At 45.5% G+C, this 18,966-nt stretch overlaps 1 protein-coding gene across 1 annotated transcript in view; it reads left to right on the top strand.

Moving 5' to 3' along the window:
• APCDD1L (APC down-regulated 1 like) overlaps positions 1-18,966 on the top strand; it is a 44,454-nt gene that overhangs the window by 21,859 nt on the left and 3,629 nt on the right. The window contains exons 2-3 of the mRNA XM_083618826.1: positions 10,546-10,720; positions 13,740-14,298. Coding sequence (XP_083474952.1) covers positions 10,546-10,720; positions 13,740-14,298 — 734 coding nt within the window. The remainder of the gene's footprint in view (positions 1-10,545; positions 10,721-13,739; positions 14,299-18,966) is intronic.

Raw genomic sequence — 18,966 nt, 5'->3', positions numbered from 1 at the left:
TACGTCTTCTATTGGCTTGAAAGGAATTTAACTTCAAAAACAGTCTGTCTTGCTTCCTGTTATAGCTCCATTTCTTTTAAACTTAGAAACATGGAAACCTGCCTTATGCAGAGTCTTACCCATCTAGTTCTGTATTGTCCACGCTTAAGAACAGCTTAAACCTTGAAATCTGTGCAGTTCAGCCACTGACTGTTGCAATAAATCTGTTGCTGCCATATCCCCGACAACTGGCCAGTCAGTTGCTGCTTAGAAGCCTCTCTGGAGTCTCAACAGGATCTTAGCCTAAGTGAGTTAAATATTGGTTAAGCTGGGGTTGGAAGCCTGTTCTACTTGTTCATGCATTGGCAACCTCACCGCAATGCACTCTATGTCATCATCATCAGACCTTTTATTGGCATCACATACAAACATCCAAAACAAATCAATACAGAATTACCACTTCCCCAGTGGCACAAAACATTTGCTAATAGAAAGGAGGCAGAGCAGTCTATCGTCACATCTCTAAGTCTCCAGGGAGATCAGACGTCTGCAATGTATTTCTCAGCCTTCCTTGTGCCACACACTTCTCCCACGTATTGTTATGGTGCTCTGGTCCCCCTGCTCCCCACAAAAAAAAAAAAAGATTAAAAATGGGGCTCTGAACATTTTCCTTGCCCCAAGGGTCAACCTAAGTTTACCACACAGTTGCCCACTGTGGAACAGCCGTCCAATTCCCAGCCACCCTATGGAGTGTGGAGTGCCAAAATAACAATATTTTTAGTTAAATAAATATACATTGTCGCAGCCACTAGCTGGAGTAGTACATAACAACTGGATGTGTTTCCTGGTGGTTCTGTGGGTTATCTAAGGGTTTAATTTCTGTGCCAATTTTTAAATGCCCGCTGAAAACTTTTCTATTCCTCCAGGCCTATGCAGGCATTTAAGAGTACATCCCCCATATTGGACTATTGATAATTGTTTTTACCTTTTTAAAAAGCTTTTTTATGATTTTATTGTTTGGTTTTAGGTTTATTATACTGTTTTAAACTGCTGTGATATGTTTTTTAATGATACAGCGGTATATAAATATTTTAAATAAATAAAATAAACTGCATGCTTCGCACTTGCGTGTGACAAGCCTGCTAGCTGATTTTCCACATAGAGAAAAGCAACTTTGGAAAGGGTCAGGTTGGAGTAGGGAGGCTACAGTTTAATGATTTTCCCGCTTTTCCACTCAAAATGGCAATCTAAACACCCACAATGCTGTCTTTTCCCCCTGTGGGGATTCAAAATGCATGTTTGTGGTGGGGTATGTCCGTGATGTGTAATTATTCCCTCAGACTTTGTATTTGTTAGTGTTTGTTTGTGTGCTTAGCACTGAAAGACCTGGTCTCAAGTTCGTGCCTGCACAGTTTTTAACAGCAATTTAAAAGAGTCAATAGGTACAAGTGGGGCCCTGCAACAAAATGTTGCAGCAGGGAGTGCTTTTGTTCAGGATTTCAGATAATCCATTCCATTCAGTCTCCAACAACAACAACAACAACAACAACAACAACAACAACAACAACAACAACAACAAAAATAGGTGGAACATTGACCTGATTCGGTATAATCACCACTCAAAGTTCTTTATGATCACCTTCATTCAGATAACTCCTTTTCCTTTATATTCATTTTTGGCATGCTAAAAGTCATCCTCATCGTGACCTTTGGCCATCACAGTTGCCTGGGGAGCATTTCTCCTTAAACTGCCCCCTTGTGGCGAAGTCTGGAAGTCCAACATAGATTTCTACTATCACTTCAGTAGTTTGTATCAGAGAGCTTTATGCTTAAAACTCTTCTATCCTACCAAAAGGGACTTTTTCCTTTTAGTACTCTCAGGATTCTTTCCGGCTTTCCCCAGGAATTCTCCAAACCCACACTGCCAACATTTCCCAGACTTAATCTGGTTAAGGGACAGTGTTAGTTAAAGGTGTCTAAACCTCTCTCTACATTGCCAGCTCACTGAAATGAAAGCATTCAAACATGCTTGAACCCTCTAGATCTAGGAACCATTGTTTTTATAAAATTATTCCTTCTGGAAAACTAGTCTTGGGCTCAAAAGTCATTACTGACTGCAGAAAAACAGACAACGGCCCTTAGCTTAAATTTGAGGTGTTCTTCTTTCTTTCATTCCTCCTAGCTAATGAGAAGGGAGGGTTGGTTTGGGGTTTTTTTTAAGCCCCCAGCGTTCATGTTGTGGGGAAGGGAAGGGTCACAAATTCCATCGACAGCACCTCTAGGAAGGGCTGTCTAAAACTGCTGCTCTTCAGTCCTGATCTAGATGGACCAATGGTCTGATCTGGTATAAGGCAGCTTCCAGATCTTGACTTTAGCCTCAGGTGCTGTTATTTCTCCCCCAGTAGAAGGAGGAAAATTGGAAGGCAAGAAGGCTGGAGTTGAACCATTAGGAGCCGAGGTTGGACTTGGCTCTTAATGGCTTGGTGATTTCTGAAACTGGAGGAGTTCGTTTCCAACTCTCCCATTTCCAAAATTCTTCTCCATCCCTATCTCTTCCATATATGTGAAACGGAGCTCCTTAACCCCACCTTTCATTGTTTCTTGGAACACGTTGCCTTTGTTAAGATGGCCAGGTCAGTTGATGGGGGAGTTGTGTGCCCAGTTACATCAGCTCTGCTAGGGCCCATACTTACTGCACTGTGATGGCCTGGGACTTGGGCTCAGACTTGGAACCAGAGGAGTCTCAGTCTGAACCAGATCCTTAGCCTCAAGCGGCATCTGAACCAAGTCTGCGGCCTGATTCTGAAGAGCCCCAGTCTGCACAGGTTCCCCTGCAACAAGCACCAGCTGGGCTGAGTCAGGGGCCTGAGCCTGCCCTGGCTCCAGATGCGGGGATTACCTCGTTGCCTTCAGCCGGACAATCACTTACAGCTGCTCCGCTACCGGTTGGGTCAGGAGAGGCTGAGGCGGCCTCTGGGTCTAGTAACCCACCAACATCTCCCGAGCTGCAGAGACGAAAGTCTGAGAGAAGGAGAGAACTGAGTACTCGCAGGAGGAGTGCTTGCCTTCGGGCGAGACAGGGAGGTGGGTCACCAGGGGATCAGGACCGGTCGTTACCCCGTCAGAGATAAAAGGCTGTCGGACCCCGCCCCAGGTTGTGAGAGCAATGTTGCTGTTTGCCAGAACCTGCCTGAGACCCTGTGCCTGACCTTGCCTGGTTTTCTGCCTCATGTCCTGCCTTGGCCCTGTCTGACTGACTCCTCACGGATAGCCTTGTTCTCTCAGTCTGTTGCCTGCTCTGTTCCCTTCCTGCAGCCACCTTCCCTCTGGACTCCTTGCCTCTCCTGTCCCTTTAGCTTGCCTGAGGATTCAGTCCCAGCCAAACTGACAATCCCTCCCCCCTGAAAGAATTTGGACTGCAGATATTCTCTGAGCTTTGTTCTTTGACCAGCTGGAATTTTTATGAGCTTTCTCACTTCAGTCAGTCGGCTTTAGAAGCTTCACAGCCACAAGCACAATGCAATACAGATTCTCCCAGAAGTAAAAACATCTTAGCCGGTTGTGCTTTCACCTTTTTCCCTTTGCCAAGTCTTATCTTCTATTAGGAAAGAAAGAAAACACAACCTTTTCCCTTTTTCAATGTGTCGGAGCCCTGTGATTATCTTGCCAAAGTGTCTGTGATGCAAAACAATGCCGGCTTGGTGCTTCTGCCAAGGAGACATAATAAGGATTCAATCAAAGAGCAGCGCCACACATTGGCTCAGAAATGTTAGCATGCACAAACATTTCGGCGCTAAGCCATCACTAGTAAACATCTGGAATAACTACACTGATTCAAGTGTGTATACACTGATGTAAACAGTAAGTGATTCTGGTCCATTAGCGCTGATTGAGACTTTTTTTTTTACTGTTTGTAGCAGAGATGTATTTTTACTCATTTAAGTAAAATAAAGTCTTTGTTTGGGTTTTCAGCCTGTGGCAGGATCCAGCATCTTGGGACAGGCTGCTGGGCCTCCAAAACCCCAAGAGGGCCCAGGGCGGTTGCTGCCCCCCACTTGTTCCCTATGTAGGTTGCCGGCCACTGTGAGCCACCCACCAGTTTAATTTCCCACAATGTTCCAACACGGTGTTCCTCCAGGGAGCTCAAGCAGCATGTATGGTTCTCCCCTTATTTAATCTGCACCACAACCCTGTGGTGCTAGGTTAGGCTGAGAGGCAGTGACTGGCCCAAGGTTACCCAGTGAGCTTCATTGGCCGAGTGGGGGGTTTGAACCCTGGTCTCTTGTGCAACACTCTAACCACTATACCACACTGGACTGGCAATGTCAAGGCCAGGGGTCAGCAAACTTACTGTGTCTCGGGCCGGTGTCTCCAGCGCCGATTGCGCAGTGGGCTGGAGGGTGGGGGAGCGCTTGCCCAAACGCGTGCACACAATCTCTGGCGCGCTTCCGGGTCGGAGGAGCACCAGAAATAGCTTTTGCGCATGTGTACGGCCCTCCTCCGACCTGGATGTGCACCGGAAATAACACTCAAATAATGCTTGCGCATGCGCACAAGCTATTTCTGGTGTTCCTCCGACCCAGAAGTGGGCAGCCGCGCAGCGCAGCGCTGGTAAGAGCGGGTGGTGGGGGTCACAGCGGGCCAGATAAACGAGTCCCTCAGGCCTTATCCAGCCCGCAGACCTTAGTTTGAGGACCCCTGGTCAAGGCTCTTTCTTATGGTTCTTTGTCTTTTAACTGGACTTGGACCAGACAGCCCTTCAAATAACAGAGGGCTCCTTCAAATACAGGGCTGTCCTTTAACAGCACTTCAAAGAGAGTCCTAGGCATAGTAGGATATGTGGCCAATCTACAGGAAGTGCCCATCAAAATAGCATTTGTTTGTTTATTTATTATTTACAGTATTTCTAACCCACTCGTCACTGAATATTTTCAATCCCAGAGCAGGTGGGGTATGTGTTTGTGTGGAGTAATAAAAATAAACTGAGAAAACCAACAATATACAAAAGTTCCAAAAATCATATAAACAGGTACAATAATTTGCATATTAACACTCCATTCGTAAGGCAAACAAGCCAAACCATGAGAAAAAAATATTTCTATACATATGTATGTAAAAACAGATACCTACTGCAGGTAAAAAACAAACGCAAGACATTCAAATAGGTTACAGAACTCGTGGTTTTAGCAACAGCTCCCACCTCATTTTTCAGAATCCTAACCAGCAGGCGGTTTATGGCAGAGAGAAATCAATACCATTAATGTCCCCATTTTACAGATGGGCAAATAGAAGTTGAAAGAGAAATACTTCCGAAATGTGGTCTGGGGCCACCTTGAAAGGTTTATTGCCCAAAAGGAATGTGAAAACCAGCTTCCTTAGTCCTGGTCCATAGTTTGTCCATTATTCTACATTGATTCAAACTTAGAGAATAATTAATAATAATAATAATAAGGAGGAGGAGGAGTGGCAGGGGGTTAGCTCAAATGATTGAAAACGTGGAGCAAAAGCTTATTCAGAAAAAGACACGGGTGTTAGAGACTAGGGCACTATCTCTCTTCCGCTAGTAGAAGCCCCACCGACTTCAGTTGTGTATTTTTTTTTTCAAAACTATCAAGTTAAAGACTTGGTTTGGCTGCATATTCTCCCATTGCCTAAGCCAGTAACATCCGCTGCTACAGGAAATTAGGTAAGTGACAAGATTACTGTCCTTGTAAAAGGGCAACAGGAAAGGCTTTATGTTCCTGTGTTGCAATTCAGCTGTTGCCCATCAGCAGTAAATTTGGCAAGGGAGAGGAGGCAGGGTTGGGAGGAGGGGGGAGTGTCTAGAGATCGGGCAGGCTAGAAATCTATTAAATTAAAACGGGATTGTTTATTGGACACATTTCAAAGTGGTGCTGTTTGTACGCGCGCTGAGCTTTTAATAGTTCCACTCTGGCCGCTGCGGAGCTTTGTGTAACTTGGATCTTGATTTGGTTAGCACACCAAAATAGCCTTTTAAAATGTCTTGCTGCATCCAGTGGCTGACGGAGCCATATGTTCCCAGAAACTTGGGGGTCTCCCTAGACCTCGCTTTGGGAAGTGAACAAATGAGGAAACAGACATTAACCGTAAGAACATAAGAAGAGCCGTGCTGGATCACACCAGAGTCCCACCTGGTCCAAGCATCCGGCTCCCACAGTGGCTAACCCACTGCTTACGGGAAACCCACAAGCCTAATTGCAACATTCCTCTCCTGCTCATAAGCCCCAGCAACAGATTCCCAGAGACACACCATAAAGGTTTTCTAGTAAAGGTAAAGGGACCCCTGACCATTAGGTCCAGTCGTGGCCGACTCTGGGGTTGTGGCGCTCATTTCGCTTTATTGGCCGAGGGAGCCGGCGTACAGCTTCCAGGTCATGTGGCCAGCATGACTAAGCCGCTTCTGGCGAACCAGAGCAGCGCACGGAAACGCCGTTTACCTTCCTGCCGGAGCGGTACCTATTTATCTACTTGCACTTTGACGTGCTTTTGAACTGCTAGGTTGGCAGGAGCAGGGACCAGGCAATGGGAGCTCACCCTGTCGTGGGGATTCGAACCGCCGACTTTCTGATCAGCAAGCCCTAGGCTCTGTGGTTTAACCCACAGCGCCACCCGCGTTCCTAAAATACTGTTAGGCTTTCTAAATATATTATCAAATCACTTCTTCACTGTTTTATATGGTATTGTTACATGCCAACCCCAATCTCCAGGTGGAAGATTCCAGGGGGTGCAGGTGTGTCTACCAGAGTCTGGGTTCCCTTCTGGGACAATGAGGCACAACAGAGAGACGGTGATCTATTGCTTATTTACACTTACAGTGGTACTTCGGAAGTCAAACACAATCCATTCCGGAAGTCCATTCGACTTCCAGAACGTTTGGAAAACCAGTCTGCAGCCAGTCGGAAGCTGCGGAAGCTGTGTCAGATGTTTGGGTTCCAAAGAACGTTTGCAAACTGGAACACTCACTTCCAGGTTTGCAGTGTCCGGGAGCCAAAACTTTCAACTCGCAAGGTGTTTGGGTTCCAAGGTATCTACAACCTGAACCCACGTGATGGGACTGCAGAGTATTCTACATCCCCGGCGCAGCACGGCATTCAGAGAACAGCAGAAAGCCATCTTGCGTCTCTTTGTTGCAGCTTTTCCCCTCCAGCCCGCATCATGTTCTGCTTGCAAAACTGGCAATTTTTCTATTCACTTAGGCCAGCCACACCGAAATCCTGCAACCCTTTGGTCTCTTCCCAGCAACACACAGCTGGAAGGAGGGCTCTCCCCTCCTGGTCTGGCAGGGTCCACTCTCTCTTGATGGTTTCCTTGATGGGCCATTGCTGGCCTTTGTGCTTTAATGACTTTACTTACACTCATCTGGCCTTGCTTAGCTAGCCTGGCTCATTAGCATAAACTAAACCCAGAATTTTCTATGTTTGGCACAGTTTAATCAAACCTTGATTAATTCTAACTTTTACTAATTCTAAGAATTGTGTGTGACTTGCACCCACAAACCCCAGCACCTGTGACCTGTAACAATATCTAGTAATATCTATTATATGCATTATCACGTCTTTTTAAATCATTTCTATGATGTTCAGTATACAATTACATATTTAGATTATTGCATGTTATTAAAAATGCATTTTTAAAAAATGAAGTATTTTATGCATGTCTCAAAAAGTAATTATCTTGCCAACAGTGCAGTGTTAGAAACTGTTTCATGATCTGCTGGGTGCTACTCAGATTTGGGGATTGTGGCCTTTTCACGTTTCTCTGCTACTGTTTCCGTTGCTACCTGTTGGCCTTCCTTGAGACCCGGACCTTCGGGTCTCCCTTTCTGGAAGCAAATGCTTTTTTCCCCAACTGTCTACATAGTTGCTCTATATTTAGCCAGAGGATAGCAAATAGATCTGTGATCTTGGTGCTTAAATTAGAGCTAAGCCAGCACCCCACTGAAATGGCCAGGATCTTCCTTGCTGAGTACTAGAATGTTATGTATCCTGTAAATTAGAACCAGACTGTTGGAAACAGAGGCAAAGAAATCTAATCTAGAGCCACCTGGCTAGACATCCAAGGAGAGAGAGAGAGCCTTGTTGTTGTGCCACAGATTAGATGGATGGGTTTATTTAATCTCTTTCATATAAAATACTTATATCTCACCTTTCCACTTGATAAACTTTCAGAGAGAGAAAGGTTATACCAAAAACGCAAACTGAACATAAACCATGAAAACCTATAATGGGGCTGCTGCCTCGTTGAAGAAACCTGAAAACAATCAGTTTATTAAATTAAATTTGTGCACACAAATACACATATGCATTAAAACTGTGTGCAAAAAAAAATAAATGTGTGTGGGAGAAGCATAGCTGTCAACTGTCCCTTATTTGGCGGGAAAGTCCCTTATCCCAGCGCCATGTCCCGCTGCTGTCCCTTATTGATGATGTCCCTTAAATTTCCCGGGTTTCATGCTCGCCCGCCTTGGGAGGGAAGCAGCGGCTCGGGGTCCACCGCCTTGAGAGAGTGATAGAGAGCGCACGCACGAGCTGCCGCGTCTCCGTCTCTCCATTTTCCCCCTCAGGGGCGCGTCGTGAGGAGACTGGTGGCGGTGGGCGGGCAGGCCGCCCCTCTCTTGAGAGACTTCCGCCACGCTGCCAGAGGAAGCCGGAGGCGGCGGCGGCAGCTGAGGAGGCGGCCTGAGGGAGGAGGAAGAGGAGGGGATGGGGAGGGACGCAGAAGGGCAACCACTTTGCCATCTCGACATCGTTCATCAGTTTTGTCGGCCACTCTTCTTTGGTCTTTGGTCGGAGTTGTAGACCCTTAGGATCATCTAGTCCAAAACACAGTCATTCGCAGCAAAAGCAGCATGGCTCCATGAGTGCCAGATTTCTGCATAAGCTAAACCAAAATCCCTTATTTTGGCTGCTGATCCCTTATTTTTGAGGCTGCTGGTCCCTTATTTTCAAATCTGTAAGTTGACAGCTATGGGGAGAAGTTTTGCAAATAGAATTATAAAACTAGAAGCAAGTCTGGTGTTTGGCTTTCACAGATGACTTCCTCATCTTCTCCCCTCAAACAGTCCTTGAAAGATGTTATGTACTGAGTTGAATAGGATCCAAACTGCAGCAGTCTGATTGGTCCTAGAACAATAGGATCCAAAATGCAGCAGTCTGATTGGTCCTAGAACAATAGGATTCAGAATGCAGCAGTCTGATTGGTCCTAGAACAATGCAGCAGTATGATTGGTTGGCAGGAACCACCCAATCATGCTCCAGATAGAAGTGAATCCACAACCTGATTGGCTTACAGTAGAATTCCGGAATTAGCCAATCATGTGCAGCCCATTGTGTAAATAATGTATATAAAGCAGATACTGTGAGGGGACTTTCATTCATTCCTCCTCACCACTATGAGCTGAATAAAGAGCATGAAATCACTTTGCGACTCTGAGTATATTTCAGAAGAGTAGTTTGTTAAGGGTACTGGGGGTTGTTAGGAGACACCCCCCCATGCCCCTCTCAGAGCTATACTTCCCAGAGTTCTCTGTGATGAGGGATTGATTGTTCAGCCACGCTGGGAATTGTAGCTCTGGGAGGGGAATAGGGGTCTCCTAACAACTCCCAGAGTCCTTCACAAACTACAGCACCCATAGTTCTTTGGGAGAAGCCATGAGTGCTTAAAGTAGTATCATGATGCTTTAAACGTACAGTGCGAACACGGCCACTTGGTTGTGCACAAGGAGGGGAGGGGGAAGTCCTTTCGTGCAAGTGAAACTCTGTTCATGCAGTGCTAATTACAACTCACATTTTTAGTAGTATTTTAAAAATGATTAAAAGTTGCAGTCCTAACATCTGCTGCAAGCAAGTTTTTCTTTATGTCTCTTTCGTTCATTCTCTCTCAGGCTCTGCTTCCCATTTGTAAAATGGGCACAACAGTGACATAATCTTAGGAGTTTGTCTTCACTGCAGCCAAGACAGAGAGCGCAGTGTATTTTGCAGCTAAATTTTGCATCTATAAATTCTGCATCTATAAATTACCAGAGGGACACAGGTGGCGCTGTGGGTTAAACCACAGAGCCTAGTGCTTGCCGATCAGAAGGTCGGCGGTTCGAATCCCTGTGACGGGGTGAGCTCCCGTTGCTCGGTCCCTGCTCCTGCCAACCTAGCAGTTCGAAAGCACGTCAAAGTGCAAGTAGATAAATTCCAGCGGGAAGGTAAACGGCGTTTCCGTGCGCTGCTCTGGTTCGCCAGAAGCGGCTTAGTCATGTTGGCCACATGACCCAGAAGCTGTACGCCGGCTCCCTCAGCCTATAAAGCGAGATGAGCACCGCAACCCCAGAGTCGGTCACGACTGGACCTAATGGTCAGGGGTCCCTTTACCTTTACCTATAAATTACCAGAGAGGCAAAGGATGCCTGTAGGCAGATGCTGTGATGAGGGGGCTTTTTATTAGGTGAAATGCTGTGCCGGAGAGCACCTGTATGTGTGTCTTTTTTTAAAAAAATCTGATTTCTCTCTCTCTCTCTCTCTCTCTCTCTCTCTCTCTCTCTCTCTCTCTCTCTAGCTTACACATCTGGGAAGAAGCTGTGGGATGTCCCTCCATCTCACACAGACCAGCTCGGTCCAGGAAAACTGCGGTGGGAGCCGCAGTGCCAGCATCAATTGCGCCACCTCCAGGATGGTGCTAGAATTTCGGCTGTCCTGCCTCCCAGGCTGGAAGGTCACTGGATTTCAACAGGGTAAGGAGTTTGTAGCAGTGTAAAGGGTAAATGTGCAGCTGTTGAATACACTATCGAGTCCGCGACCAGAAGGAGGAGTATCAGGAAGAATGGACAAAATTTAATGATTATTTAGTTAAATATGAAAAATTAAATTAATTGGAAATAGCTTGCAGATACTTAACTGGCTTAGGATTTCATATAAGTTAAGTGATGAATCAATATGTTTAATTTTAAAATTGAAAGATATAATGATGTTAATGTTTTAGTTAAATTTTATAAGAACTTTGATTTGGAAAACCGTTAAAAGGAAGTGCGTGGAAATTCAACCAAGGGGAAGCGAGGAAGTCACTTAACAATGTTAATAAGTGTAATTTTAATAAGGTTATAATCCACGTTTGTTTGTTTATTTGTTTGTTTTGTTTATAATTTTGTGAAAATCAATAAAAAAATTATATATATAAAAAAGCTGTTGAATACACTATCTCTTGTGTATTTAATTGCGGGTGGGGAATTTTGACTAATAGAAAACATGTCTTTCTTTTGTTGCTTATTCCAGTTTGAAAGACAGTGAACGTCTGAGCTCCAAATTGCTTTGCCTTCTTTGGCAACAGCACGGAGTCCCAAATCTAGCAGTGCCACTCAGACACTAAAGCAGAGTTCTGTGTTAGAGGATGGTCTATTAGGAAATATTTCCAGTGTGTACTTCGTTCATCACTTCTCTTCGAGGGACCTGTGCATGACTCCTTGCGGCCAGGGGACTTTATTTTCTGTTTCTCTTTATAGAAAAAGTAATCCTTAACTTTCAAACAGAGAATTTGGAAATCTTAAATCAGGAGTGGGAGTTGTGTGGCTCTCCATTTGTTGCTTTTTTATTTTTTTAATTGATCAAAAGATGTACAAAAGTTCATACCCAATACAAAGTATATTTTTATAATACACCAGAATAAAAGAAATACCGTGATTTTTGCTCTATAAGACTCACCTTTTCCCTCCTAAAAAGTAAGGGGAAATGTGTGTGCTTCTTATGGAGCGAATGCAGGCTGCGCAGCTATCACAGAAGCCAGAACAGAAAGAGGGATCGCTGCGCAGTGATCCCTCTTGCTGTTCTGGCTTCTGAGATTCAGAATATTTTTTTTCTTGTTTTCCTCCTCCAAAAACTAGGTGCGTCTTATGGTCTGGTGCATCTCATAAAGCGAAAAATACGGTACTTTAAAAATCTAATCTAAAAAGAAAGGGGCAAAGAGAAGGAAAAATAATAAGGAAAATAGAAAAGGAAAAAAGAAAAGAAAGAGTGGGGAAATGGATTTTTTTTAAAAAAAACACACACAACTTCCAATTCTCTGTCTGTCAGCTAATTATAGTAACTTATGCAATGTATTCACTCAATTTGACACCCAACTATTCCATTTTCTATAAGCCAATATTTTTTCAATCTTCAAATCCAGATATTACAAGTTCATTCATAAAGGGTTTCCAATTCTTAATAAATGTCAATAATGATTTTTCACTGATTAAACACATTAACTTTGCCATCTCAGCTAAGCCCAATAATTTTATCAACCCTTCCTCCAGCCAGATGGGCGGAGCATAAATAATAAAATTAGTAGTAGTAGTAGTAGTAGGTAGGACGGTATCTGTCTATATTTATGCATGTATCAATCTTGCCCTGGAACGGCACACAAGTTGTGTGAAAAGGGCAGATTGTTCCATGAGGCAAGCAGGAATGCTGATGGAGCCATCTGTTTAGCACTATGTTGACTTCCTCTCTATCCTCTGGAGGGGGCCAATCTCTATAAGGCCTGCCCAAAGTGAAGCACCAGAACTTAATAAAACTCAGGCCCTGCCGAACTTGTAACTATCTGCTACTCACTAGCCATATGGGATTGCCCACTGGAGATTTGATAAACCTATTTGCTGCTGATATTGCCTACCTGGGGCTGTAAAAAAAAAAACAGGCACAGGAGATCCAAGCACCTGGTAAGCCAAAATATGTGGTCATTAGGCTGCATTCAGTTTGGGGTGGGGGACAATTTACATGGGTGGTATCCAGTTAAGCCGCTCCACTTGCACAAGGAGTTTTAGCTTCGCAGTGGAACTTCCCAGCCCTGCATGCCTTGTAAAATCTGCTCTGGGGGGTTGAGGGGAGCTCCATAACAGATTTAGGGGTTGCCGCTTTAAAAAAGAAGAAGTTTGTGTACTTGAAATAAATATTGCATCCTTCCTCCAAGAAGCATAGGGTAACACCCATGGGGTTAGTCTAGGCAGTGGTCCACATTGGCTCTACTTTATGACCAAGGAGATTTAATTCAGATAATTAAATGTTGTTGGTTGAATTATATCAAATTAGATATGGTACATCAATTTGCCTTGCCTTGTTTGTTCAATTATAGAATATGAATGTTCCGTTTGAAAGACATTCTTGAGATGCCCTGAGTTCAAAATGCTAATGATAACTTTGCATATCATCAAGGAAAAATGCATAAAACATTTGTTAATTAATGGACCTTCGTAGCCGGCCCTTCACCACACAGTCTAAGGGTAGGTTACATACAGGTCAGTTCAAATACACCATGTAACATTAAATTATGATCCCATCTTCCACCACCAGAGGTCTCTGCAAAAAGGTCTCTGATGTTGAACTGTATACATACAGTGTCAAAGCCAGACGCATCTCAGAAGGGAGGCCACCACAGAAAAGACCCTCTCACACACCCATTCTGTTTCCCCATCCCAGTTCTTAAGACCTCCTAAGCTAAGATAGTAAGATGACCATATTTCATTCCAGTATGCCGCATATTTCAACCATTTGTTGGCATAACGTGATTCTTGAGCCATAGCAGCCCATGCCTATTGTGACAATCTGTCAGTGTTTTTCCAACTGGAATTCCCTTTGAGCTCCAAGTTATGCAACAACCAGAAAACAAGTAATGAAGTTTCTGTTTTTCAAGCACATTCATAATATAGTATTGGCAAGGGGATTAGGGGAGATATATTTGCAAGGGCTGTAATTTAACCAAACGTCCCTCTTCATTCTCAGGTGTGAGGTACGTCCAGGACCTGAATTTCTCACCCGCTCCTATATGTTCTACGCCAACCGCCTCTTCAAAGCCTATCAGTTCTACTACCGGGACCCTTCCTGCCGGGACCCCTCTTACTCCCTGGTCATCAAAGGGAAAGTCAGGCTCCGCCAAGCCTCCTGGATCACCAGGGGAGCCACGGAAGCAGATTACCACCTCCACAAAGTTGGCATTGTCTTCCACAGCCAGAGGGCCATGCGGGAAACAGTGGCGCGCATCAACCAGACTTTGGGAGAGCACTGTAGCGGGTTCTCGCCGGCTGGGCGGACTTGGGCTCCCGGTGCCCTCTATGAGCTCCTGAGTGCCAAAGCAGAGCGGGATTGCACCGCGGGCCTTGGCTTTGCCATGCACGAACTCAGCCTTGTACGAGTGGAGAAGTACCACCAGCCCTTGTTCCTTCAGCAGAGCCAGGGGAGCAGGGAGGTGGAGGAGCTGTATTTGGGGGACATCCACACCGAGTGGTCGGAGAGGCTCCATTATCGGCCAACAGGATACCAGCGCCCCCTGCAGAATGCGATGGTAAGGGGTACATCTCATGTGGGATTGTGGCCAGATGGGATCTCCCAGGCTAAAACATACCCAACTCCCTCAACCGTTCCTCATAAGGCTTGGTTCCCAAAACCTTGAGCAGACCTGGCCGTTACAAAATTATCCAGGAAGGACTGCACCCCTCAGATTTATGTTTCCAAACACAATTCAAAGTGTTGGTGCTGACCTTTAAAGCCCTAAACAGCCTCGGCCCAGTATACCTGAAGGAGCGTCTCCACCCCCATCGTTCTACCCAGACACTGAGGTCCAGCTCCGAGGGCCTTCTGGCGGTTCCCTCATTGCAAGAAGTGAGATTACAGGGAACCAGGCAGAGGGCCTTCTCGGTAGTGGCGCCCGCCATGTGGAATGCCCTCCCATCATACGTCAAGGAAATAAGCAACTATCTGACTTGTAGAAAACATCTGAAGGCATCCCTGTTTAGGGAAGTTATTAGCGTTTGATGTTTTATCATGTTTTTAATATTCTGCCCGGAGTGGCTGGAGCAACCCAGCCAGACAGGTGTGGTAATAATAATAATAATAATAATAATAATAATAATAATAATAATAATAGTAATAATAATAATAATATTAATAGTAATAATAATAATAATAATAATAATAATAATAATGGTCCCCTAAACCCTGGTCTGGAGGGGATGGCAGGCCCAGTGGACACTGATGTTACCTTATGGGGTCTCTGTACTGACTGGTCCTCCTCTAGTTCATATGAAAAAAAGAGGAGCAGAAAAAGGGTGGGGGGGCAGAGAAACATTATCCAATAAACCATTATCCCTCAGCAGAGAATGCCATTACCAGAGGAAATAGCCCTGAGTGTAATTACGGGCAGCAGGCCTGGGATATACAGAGACGCAACTTCCAGTGCAGCTGAAACAAGCCGGCCTTGGTTTCTTTCTCTCTCCACCCCACCCCCCAATTTTTTGTCAGGAGCTTGGTTTCATGCCCAGAGCGTATTTTTTAATCAAAATCATAACTAATCAATTGAGAAATGCGATTGAACTGCAAGATAGGACAAGGAGCAATGAGCGGAAAAGGGCTCATGACCGTTGCCAGATGGGACCAAAGTCAGGGCTGAGGTGAAGAGAGGGGAGGAAAAGCAGTCCCCCCCCCCACCTACACAATATTGCAGCTACTGGGATTCTTGAAGGACGAGGCGAAGGACGAAAAACAACCACCTTTCCGAGGCACATGCTCAGATTGGCATTAAAGCCAAGTTATCTTGGGCCAAAACCATATACGTATGAGCTAAACCAGATGGTAAACATGAAGTGCTTTCTTAAAAAAAAATTTAATTTAAAACCCAAGCTGAGGTGCGCTGAAATACAGTGACTTCACTGCAATGCTGCAATTAATCAGCTCACAGTTCTACGCGGCTTGTTGCTGGCGGGTGATGTCACTGCCTGGGGAGAGTTAGACAGTGTCACTTGCCTCCTTCGAAAGAGTTTCACGTAAGTGGAAGTGAGAAAGGTTTTTTGGCAAGGAAGAGGAGCCTGCAGGTTTTTGGCTTGCCTTCGTGGCCACCCTTTATTTATTTATTTGCTACCAATCTTTGGGGAAGGACAGTAGCTCCAGGTGTGTGTGTGTGTGTGTGTGTGTGTGTGTGTGTGTGTGTGTGTGTATTACTCTCTCTAGCACGCAAAGGGGTCCTGGGTTCATTTCCCAGTGGCTCGCGGGGAAGGGCAAGGAAAGGTAGGAGAGCTGCTGTCTGCGTCAGTGCAGACTACTCTGAGCTACATGGACTACATGGTCCAACAGCATTGTATGTTCCCTCCTTGTATTTACGTGCATGTGCAGATAACTCAAGGACGGGCACGGCAGTTTATGGCAAGCTTTGGAGAAGGGTCAGAAGGAGCATAAATCATTTACCTAGAACAAGATTGGAGAACAGCCAGTCTGTGTGCCAGTCTTGGCCTGCCAAGGAGGTTCCAGTTTCCATGAGGCAATTTTCCTCACACCCACTGGTGACATCAGCTGATGGGTAGGAGGAGGGGGTTTAGTCCATCAGGGAACAGGATTTCATCTCCACTCATCAGCTGCTGAGCCTGTGTTTAATAAAGCCCTTTGCAAAAGCACTCTTTGAAGCAGCTCCATGCTTCTCCTTTTATTTAGTGAGTGGTTGTGGGTAGTGGATCAGGATAAGAATCTCCAGAGGCTGAAATGGGAGCATGGGGGCTGCCTTAAAGCCCTTTGCAAACAGCAAAAGGGCTTTGAAGCCACTGCAGGTTCCCAAGTATCCAACAGAGAGCTAACTGTTGCGCACTTGGAAACCCTACACAAGGTAAGTGAGACCACTCACATGGTCAGTCATGTGATGTCATGATTTCATGTGATTGACAGGTGGGAGGCCTCACCCACCTGCCAAATTTGGCACACAATAAGGATCTGGCCTGTTAAGCCAAAAACGTTTCCACGCATCCTGCCTCTTTTAAAAGGAAAGAAGTCTATTGTTCAAGGTAGAAGATAACTTTCTTTTATACGCCGGTCTCAACTTCATTCCCAGGCATTTTGAGTTTAAAAAGAATATTGGGTAGCAGGACTGGGAAAGACTGTAAGTTGAGATTGGCCTTTCCAACCTGGTAAAAGGTAAAGGTAAAGGGACCCCTGACCATTAGGTCCAGTCGCGGACAACTCTGGGGTTGCGGCGCTCATCTCGCTTTATTGGCCGAGGGAGCCGGCGTCCAGCTTCCGGGTCATGTGGCCAGCATGACTAAGCCGCTTCTGGCGAACCAGAGCAGCGCACAGAAACACCGCTTACCTTCCCACGAGAGCGGTACCTATTTATTTACTTGCACTTCATGCTTTCGAACTGCTAGGTTGGCAGGAGCTGGGACCGAGCAACAGGAGCTCACCCCGTCGCGGGGATTCGAACCGTCGACCTTCTGATCGGCAAGTCCTAGGCTCTGTGGTTTAACCCACAGCACCACCCGCGTCCCACCTGGTACATTCCAGATATTGGATTGCAGCTGCCATCAGCCTCAGCCATTGTGGCCTAAAGGGTGATGGGAACTGGAGTCTGGGATTCATAGCCCGGCCAGTATAAAGCAGCATAATGCCTCTCTGCATTTTTCTTGTACTCCCATAGAAGTTCAGCTCGCTTACCGACCTCGAGATTAGCCACCAAGCCAGCTGAATTGCTCCAGAGTCGGCGGCTGGTGGGTCAGAACCAATCACAAACAGCAGAGGTTTCTTCCAAGCCCCCTGCTCTGCACAGAGGAGCGTCTTTGATTTCCTCTTAAATATGTTTTAAAGAAAAACCACTCTTGGGAAATTATCTCCCAGTATTAAAGTATTTCCTGCTTTAAAAATAAAAAGGCTGGGAATATTTAGCTGCAATGCCCTGTGTACCGTCAACGCTCCTCAAGAGTGACAGTTGTGGTAAGGCGAGTTGAAAATGGCTTGGTTATTGTAGACTTCAGTCAGCGCACATGCAAATTGCCTGCTAAGTGCAGAGTTACTAAAATCTCATTCCCATGCAAACACGGCTGGCGTCTTTCAGAAACCAACCGTATGCAGCAACCCAGGCTTATGAAAGCAGATACGGTTCACTGTAAATTGTTATGTTGCCCATTTCTATAATTAGTACAGGAACACGTTTTTAATGCTGACTTAGAAACATTTCGGGTTATATTCCCCCAGTGTACGTCAGATGAAAATGTGTACATTACTTCCACATTAAACGAGGCTAGCTCCTCATAGTGGGGTAGAGAGGAAATTGCTTTTATACCATTAAAAAAACTACCACTCTGAAAAGTTAAACCTTTCCCCTGCCCTGTAGAATTCCGACACAGGCTTCTGATGTTTTGATATAAAAAAATCTGTATTTGCCACCCCACCCTTCTCCCTGTTGGCACCTATCTGGCGTTCAAATACTAAAACCTGCAGGATTTCACAATTTAGCCTAGACCAGTAAAAGTAGCTGCATCTTCCATTTTGCCAGATAATTTAAATAAGTCATTATGAGCCTCCTGCAAAGGATACAGCTGGTGAGACCCAAATCACCACCTAAATTTGATGAGAGATCTAAATGTACATTTGTTGTTGTGGGTCTCTGCCTCCCCCTGCAGTCTTTTAAGCACCTTCCCACACCCCTGGTCTTTTGTATCCTTCAAATCTAAACCTATATGATTTTAATTTTTTTGGTTGGAAAAGAAGAATAAAACAGCAAACATGTTTTACTAATAGTAGAGCAAAGAGGCTGGTAAAGTTAAAGGGACCCCTGACCATTAGGTCCAGTCGTGGCCGACTCTGGGGTTGCGGCGCTCATCTCGCTTTATTGGCTGAGGGAGCCGGCGTACAGCTTCTGGGTCATGACTAAGCCGCTTCTGGCGAACCAGAGCAGCGCACGGAAATGCCGTTTACCTTCCCGCCAGAGCGGTACCTATTTATCTACTTGCACTTTGATGTGCTTTTGAACTGCTAGGTTGGCAGGAGCAGGGACCGAGCAATGGGAGCTTACCCCATCGTGGGGATTCGAACTGCTGACCTTCTGATCGGCAAGTCCTAGGCTCTGTGGTTTAACCCACAGCGCCACCCGCGTCCTTAAGACGCTGGTACAACCAGGGAAAAGGACAGTTTTGCCTTGCTCCCTCCCTCTCATTCTAGTCTTTCACGCCCTAACAGAAGTTAACGTTTTCTGCAG

The sequence above is a fragment of the Podarcis filfolensis genome (assembly GCF_964270895.1).
Source record: "Podarcis filfolensis genome assembly, chromosome: 6".
NCBI lineage: Eukaryota > Metazoa > Chordata > Lepidosauria > Squamata > Lacertidae > Podarcis > Podarcis filfolensis.
Note: the sequence above shows the minus strand (reverse complement) of the source record. Positions and strands in the feature narration are given on the sequence as shown.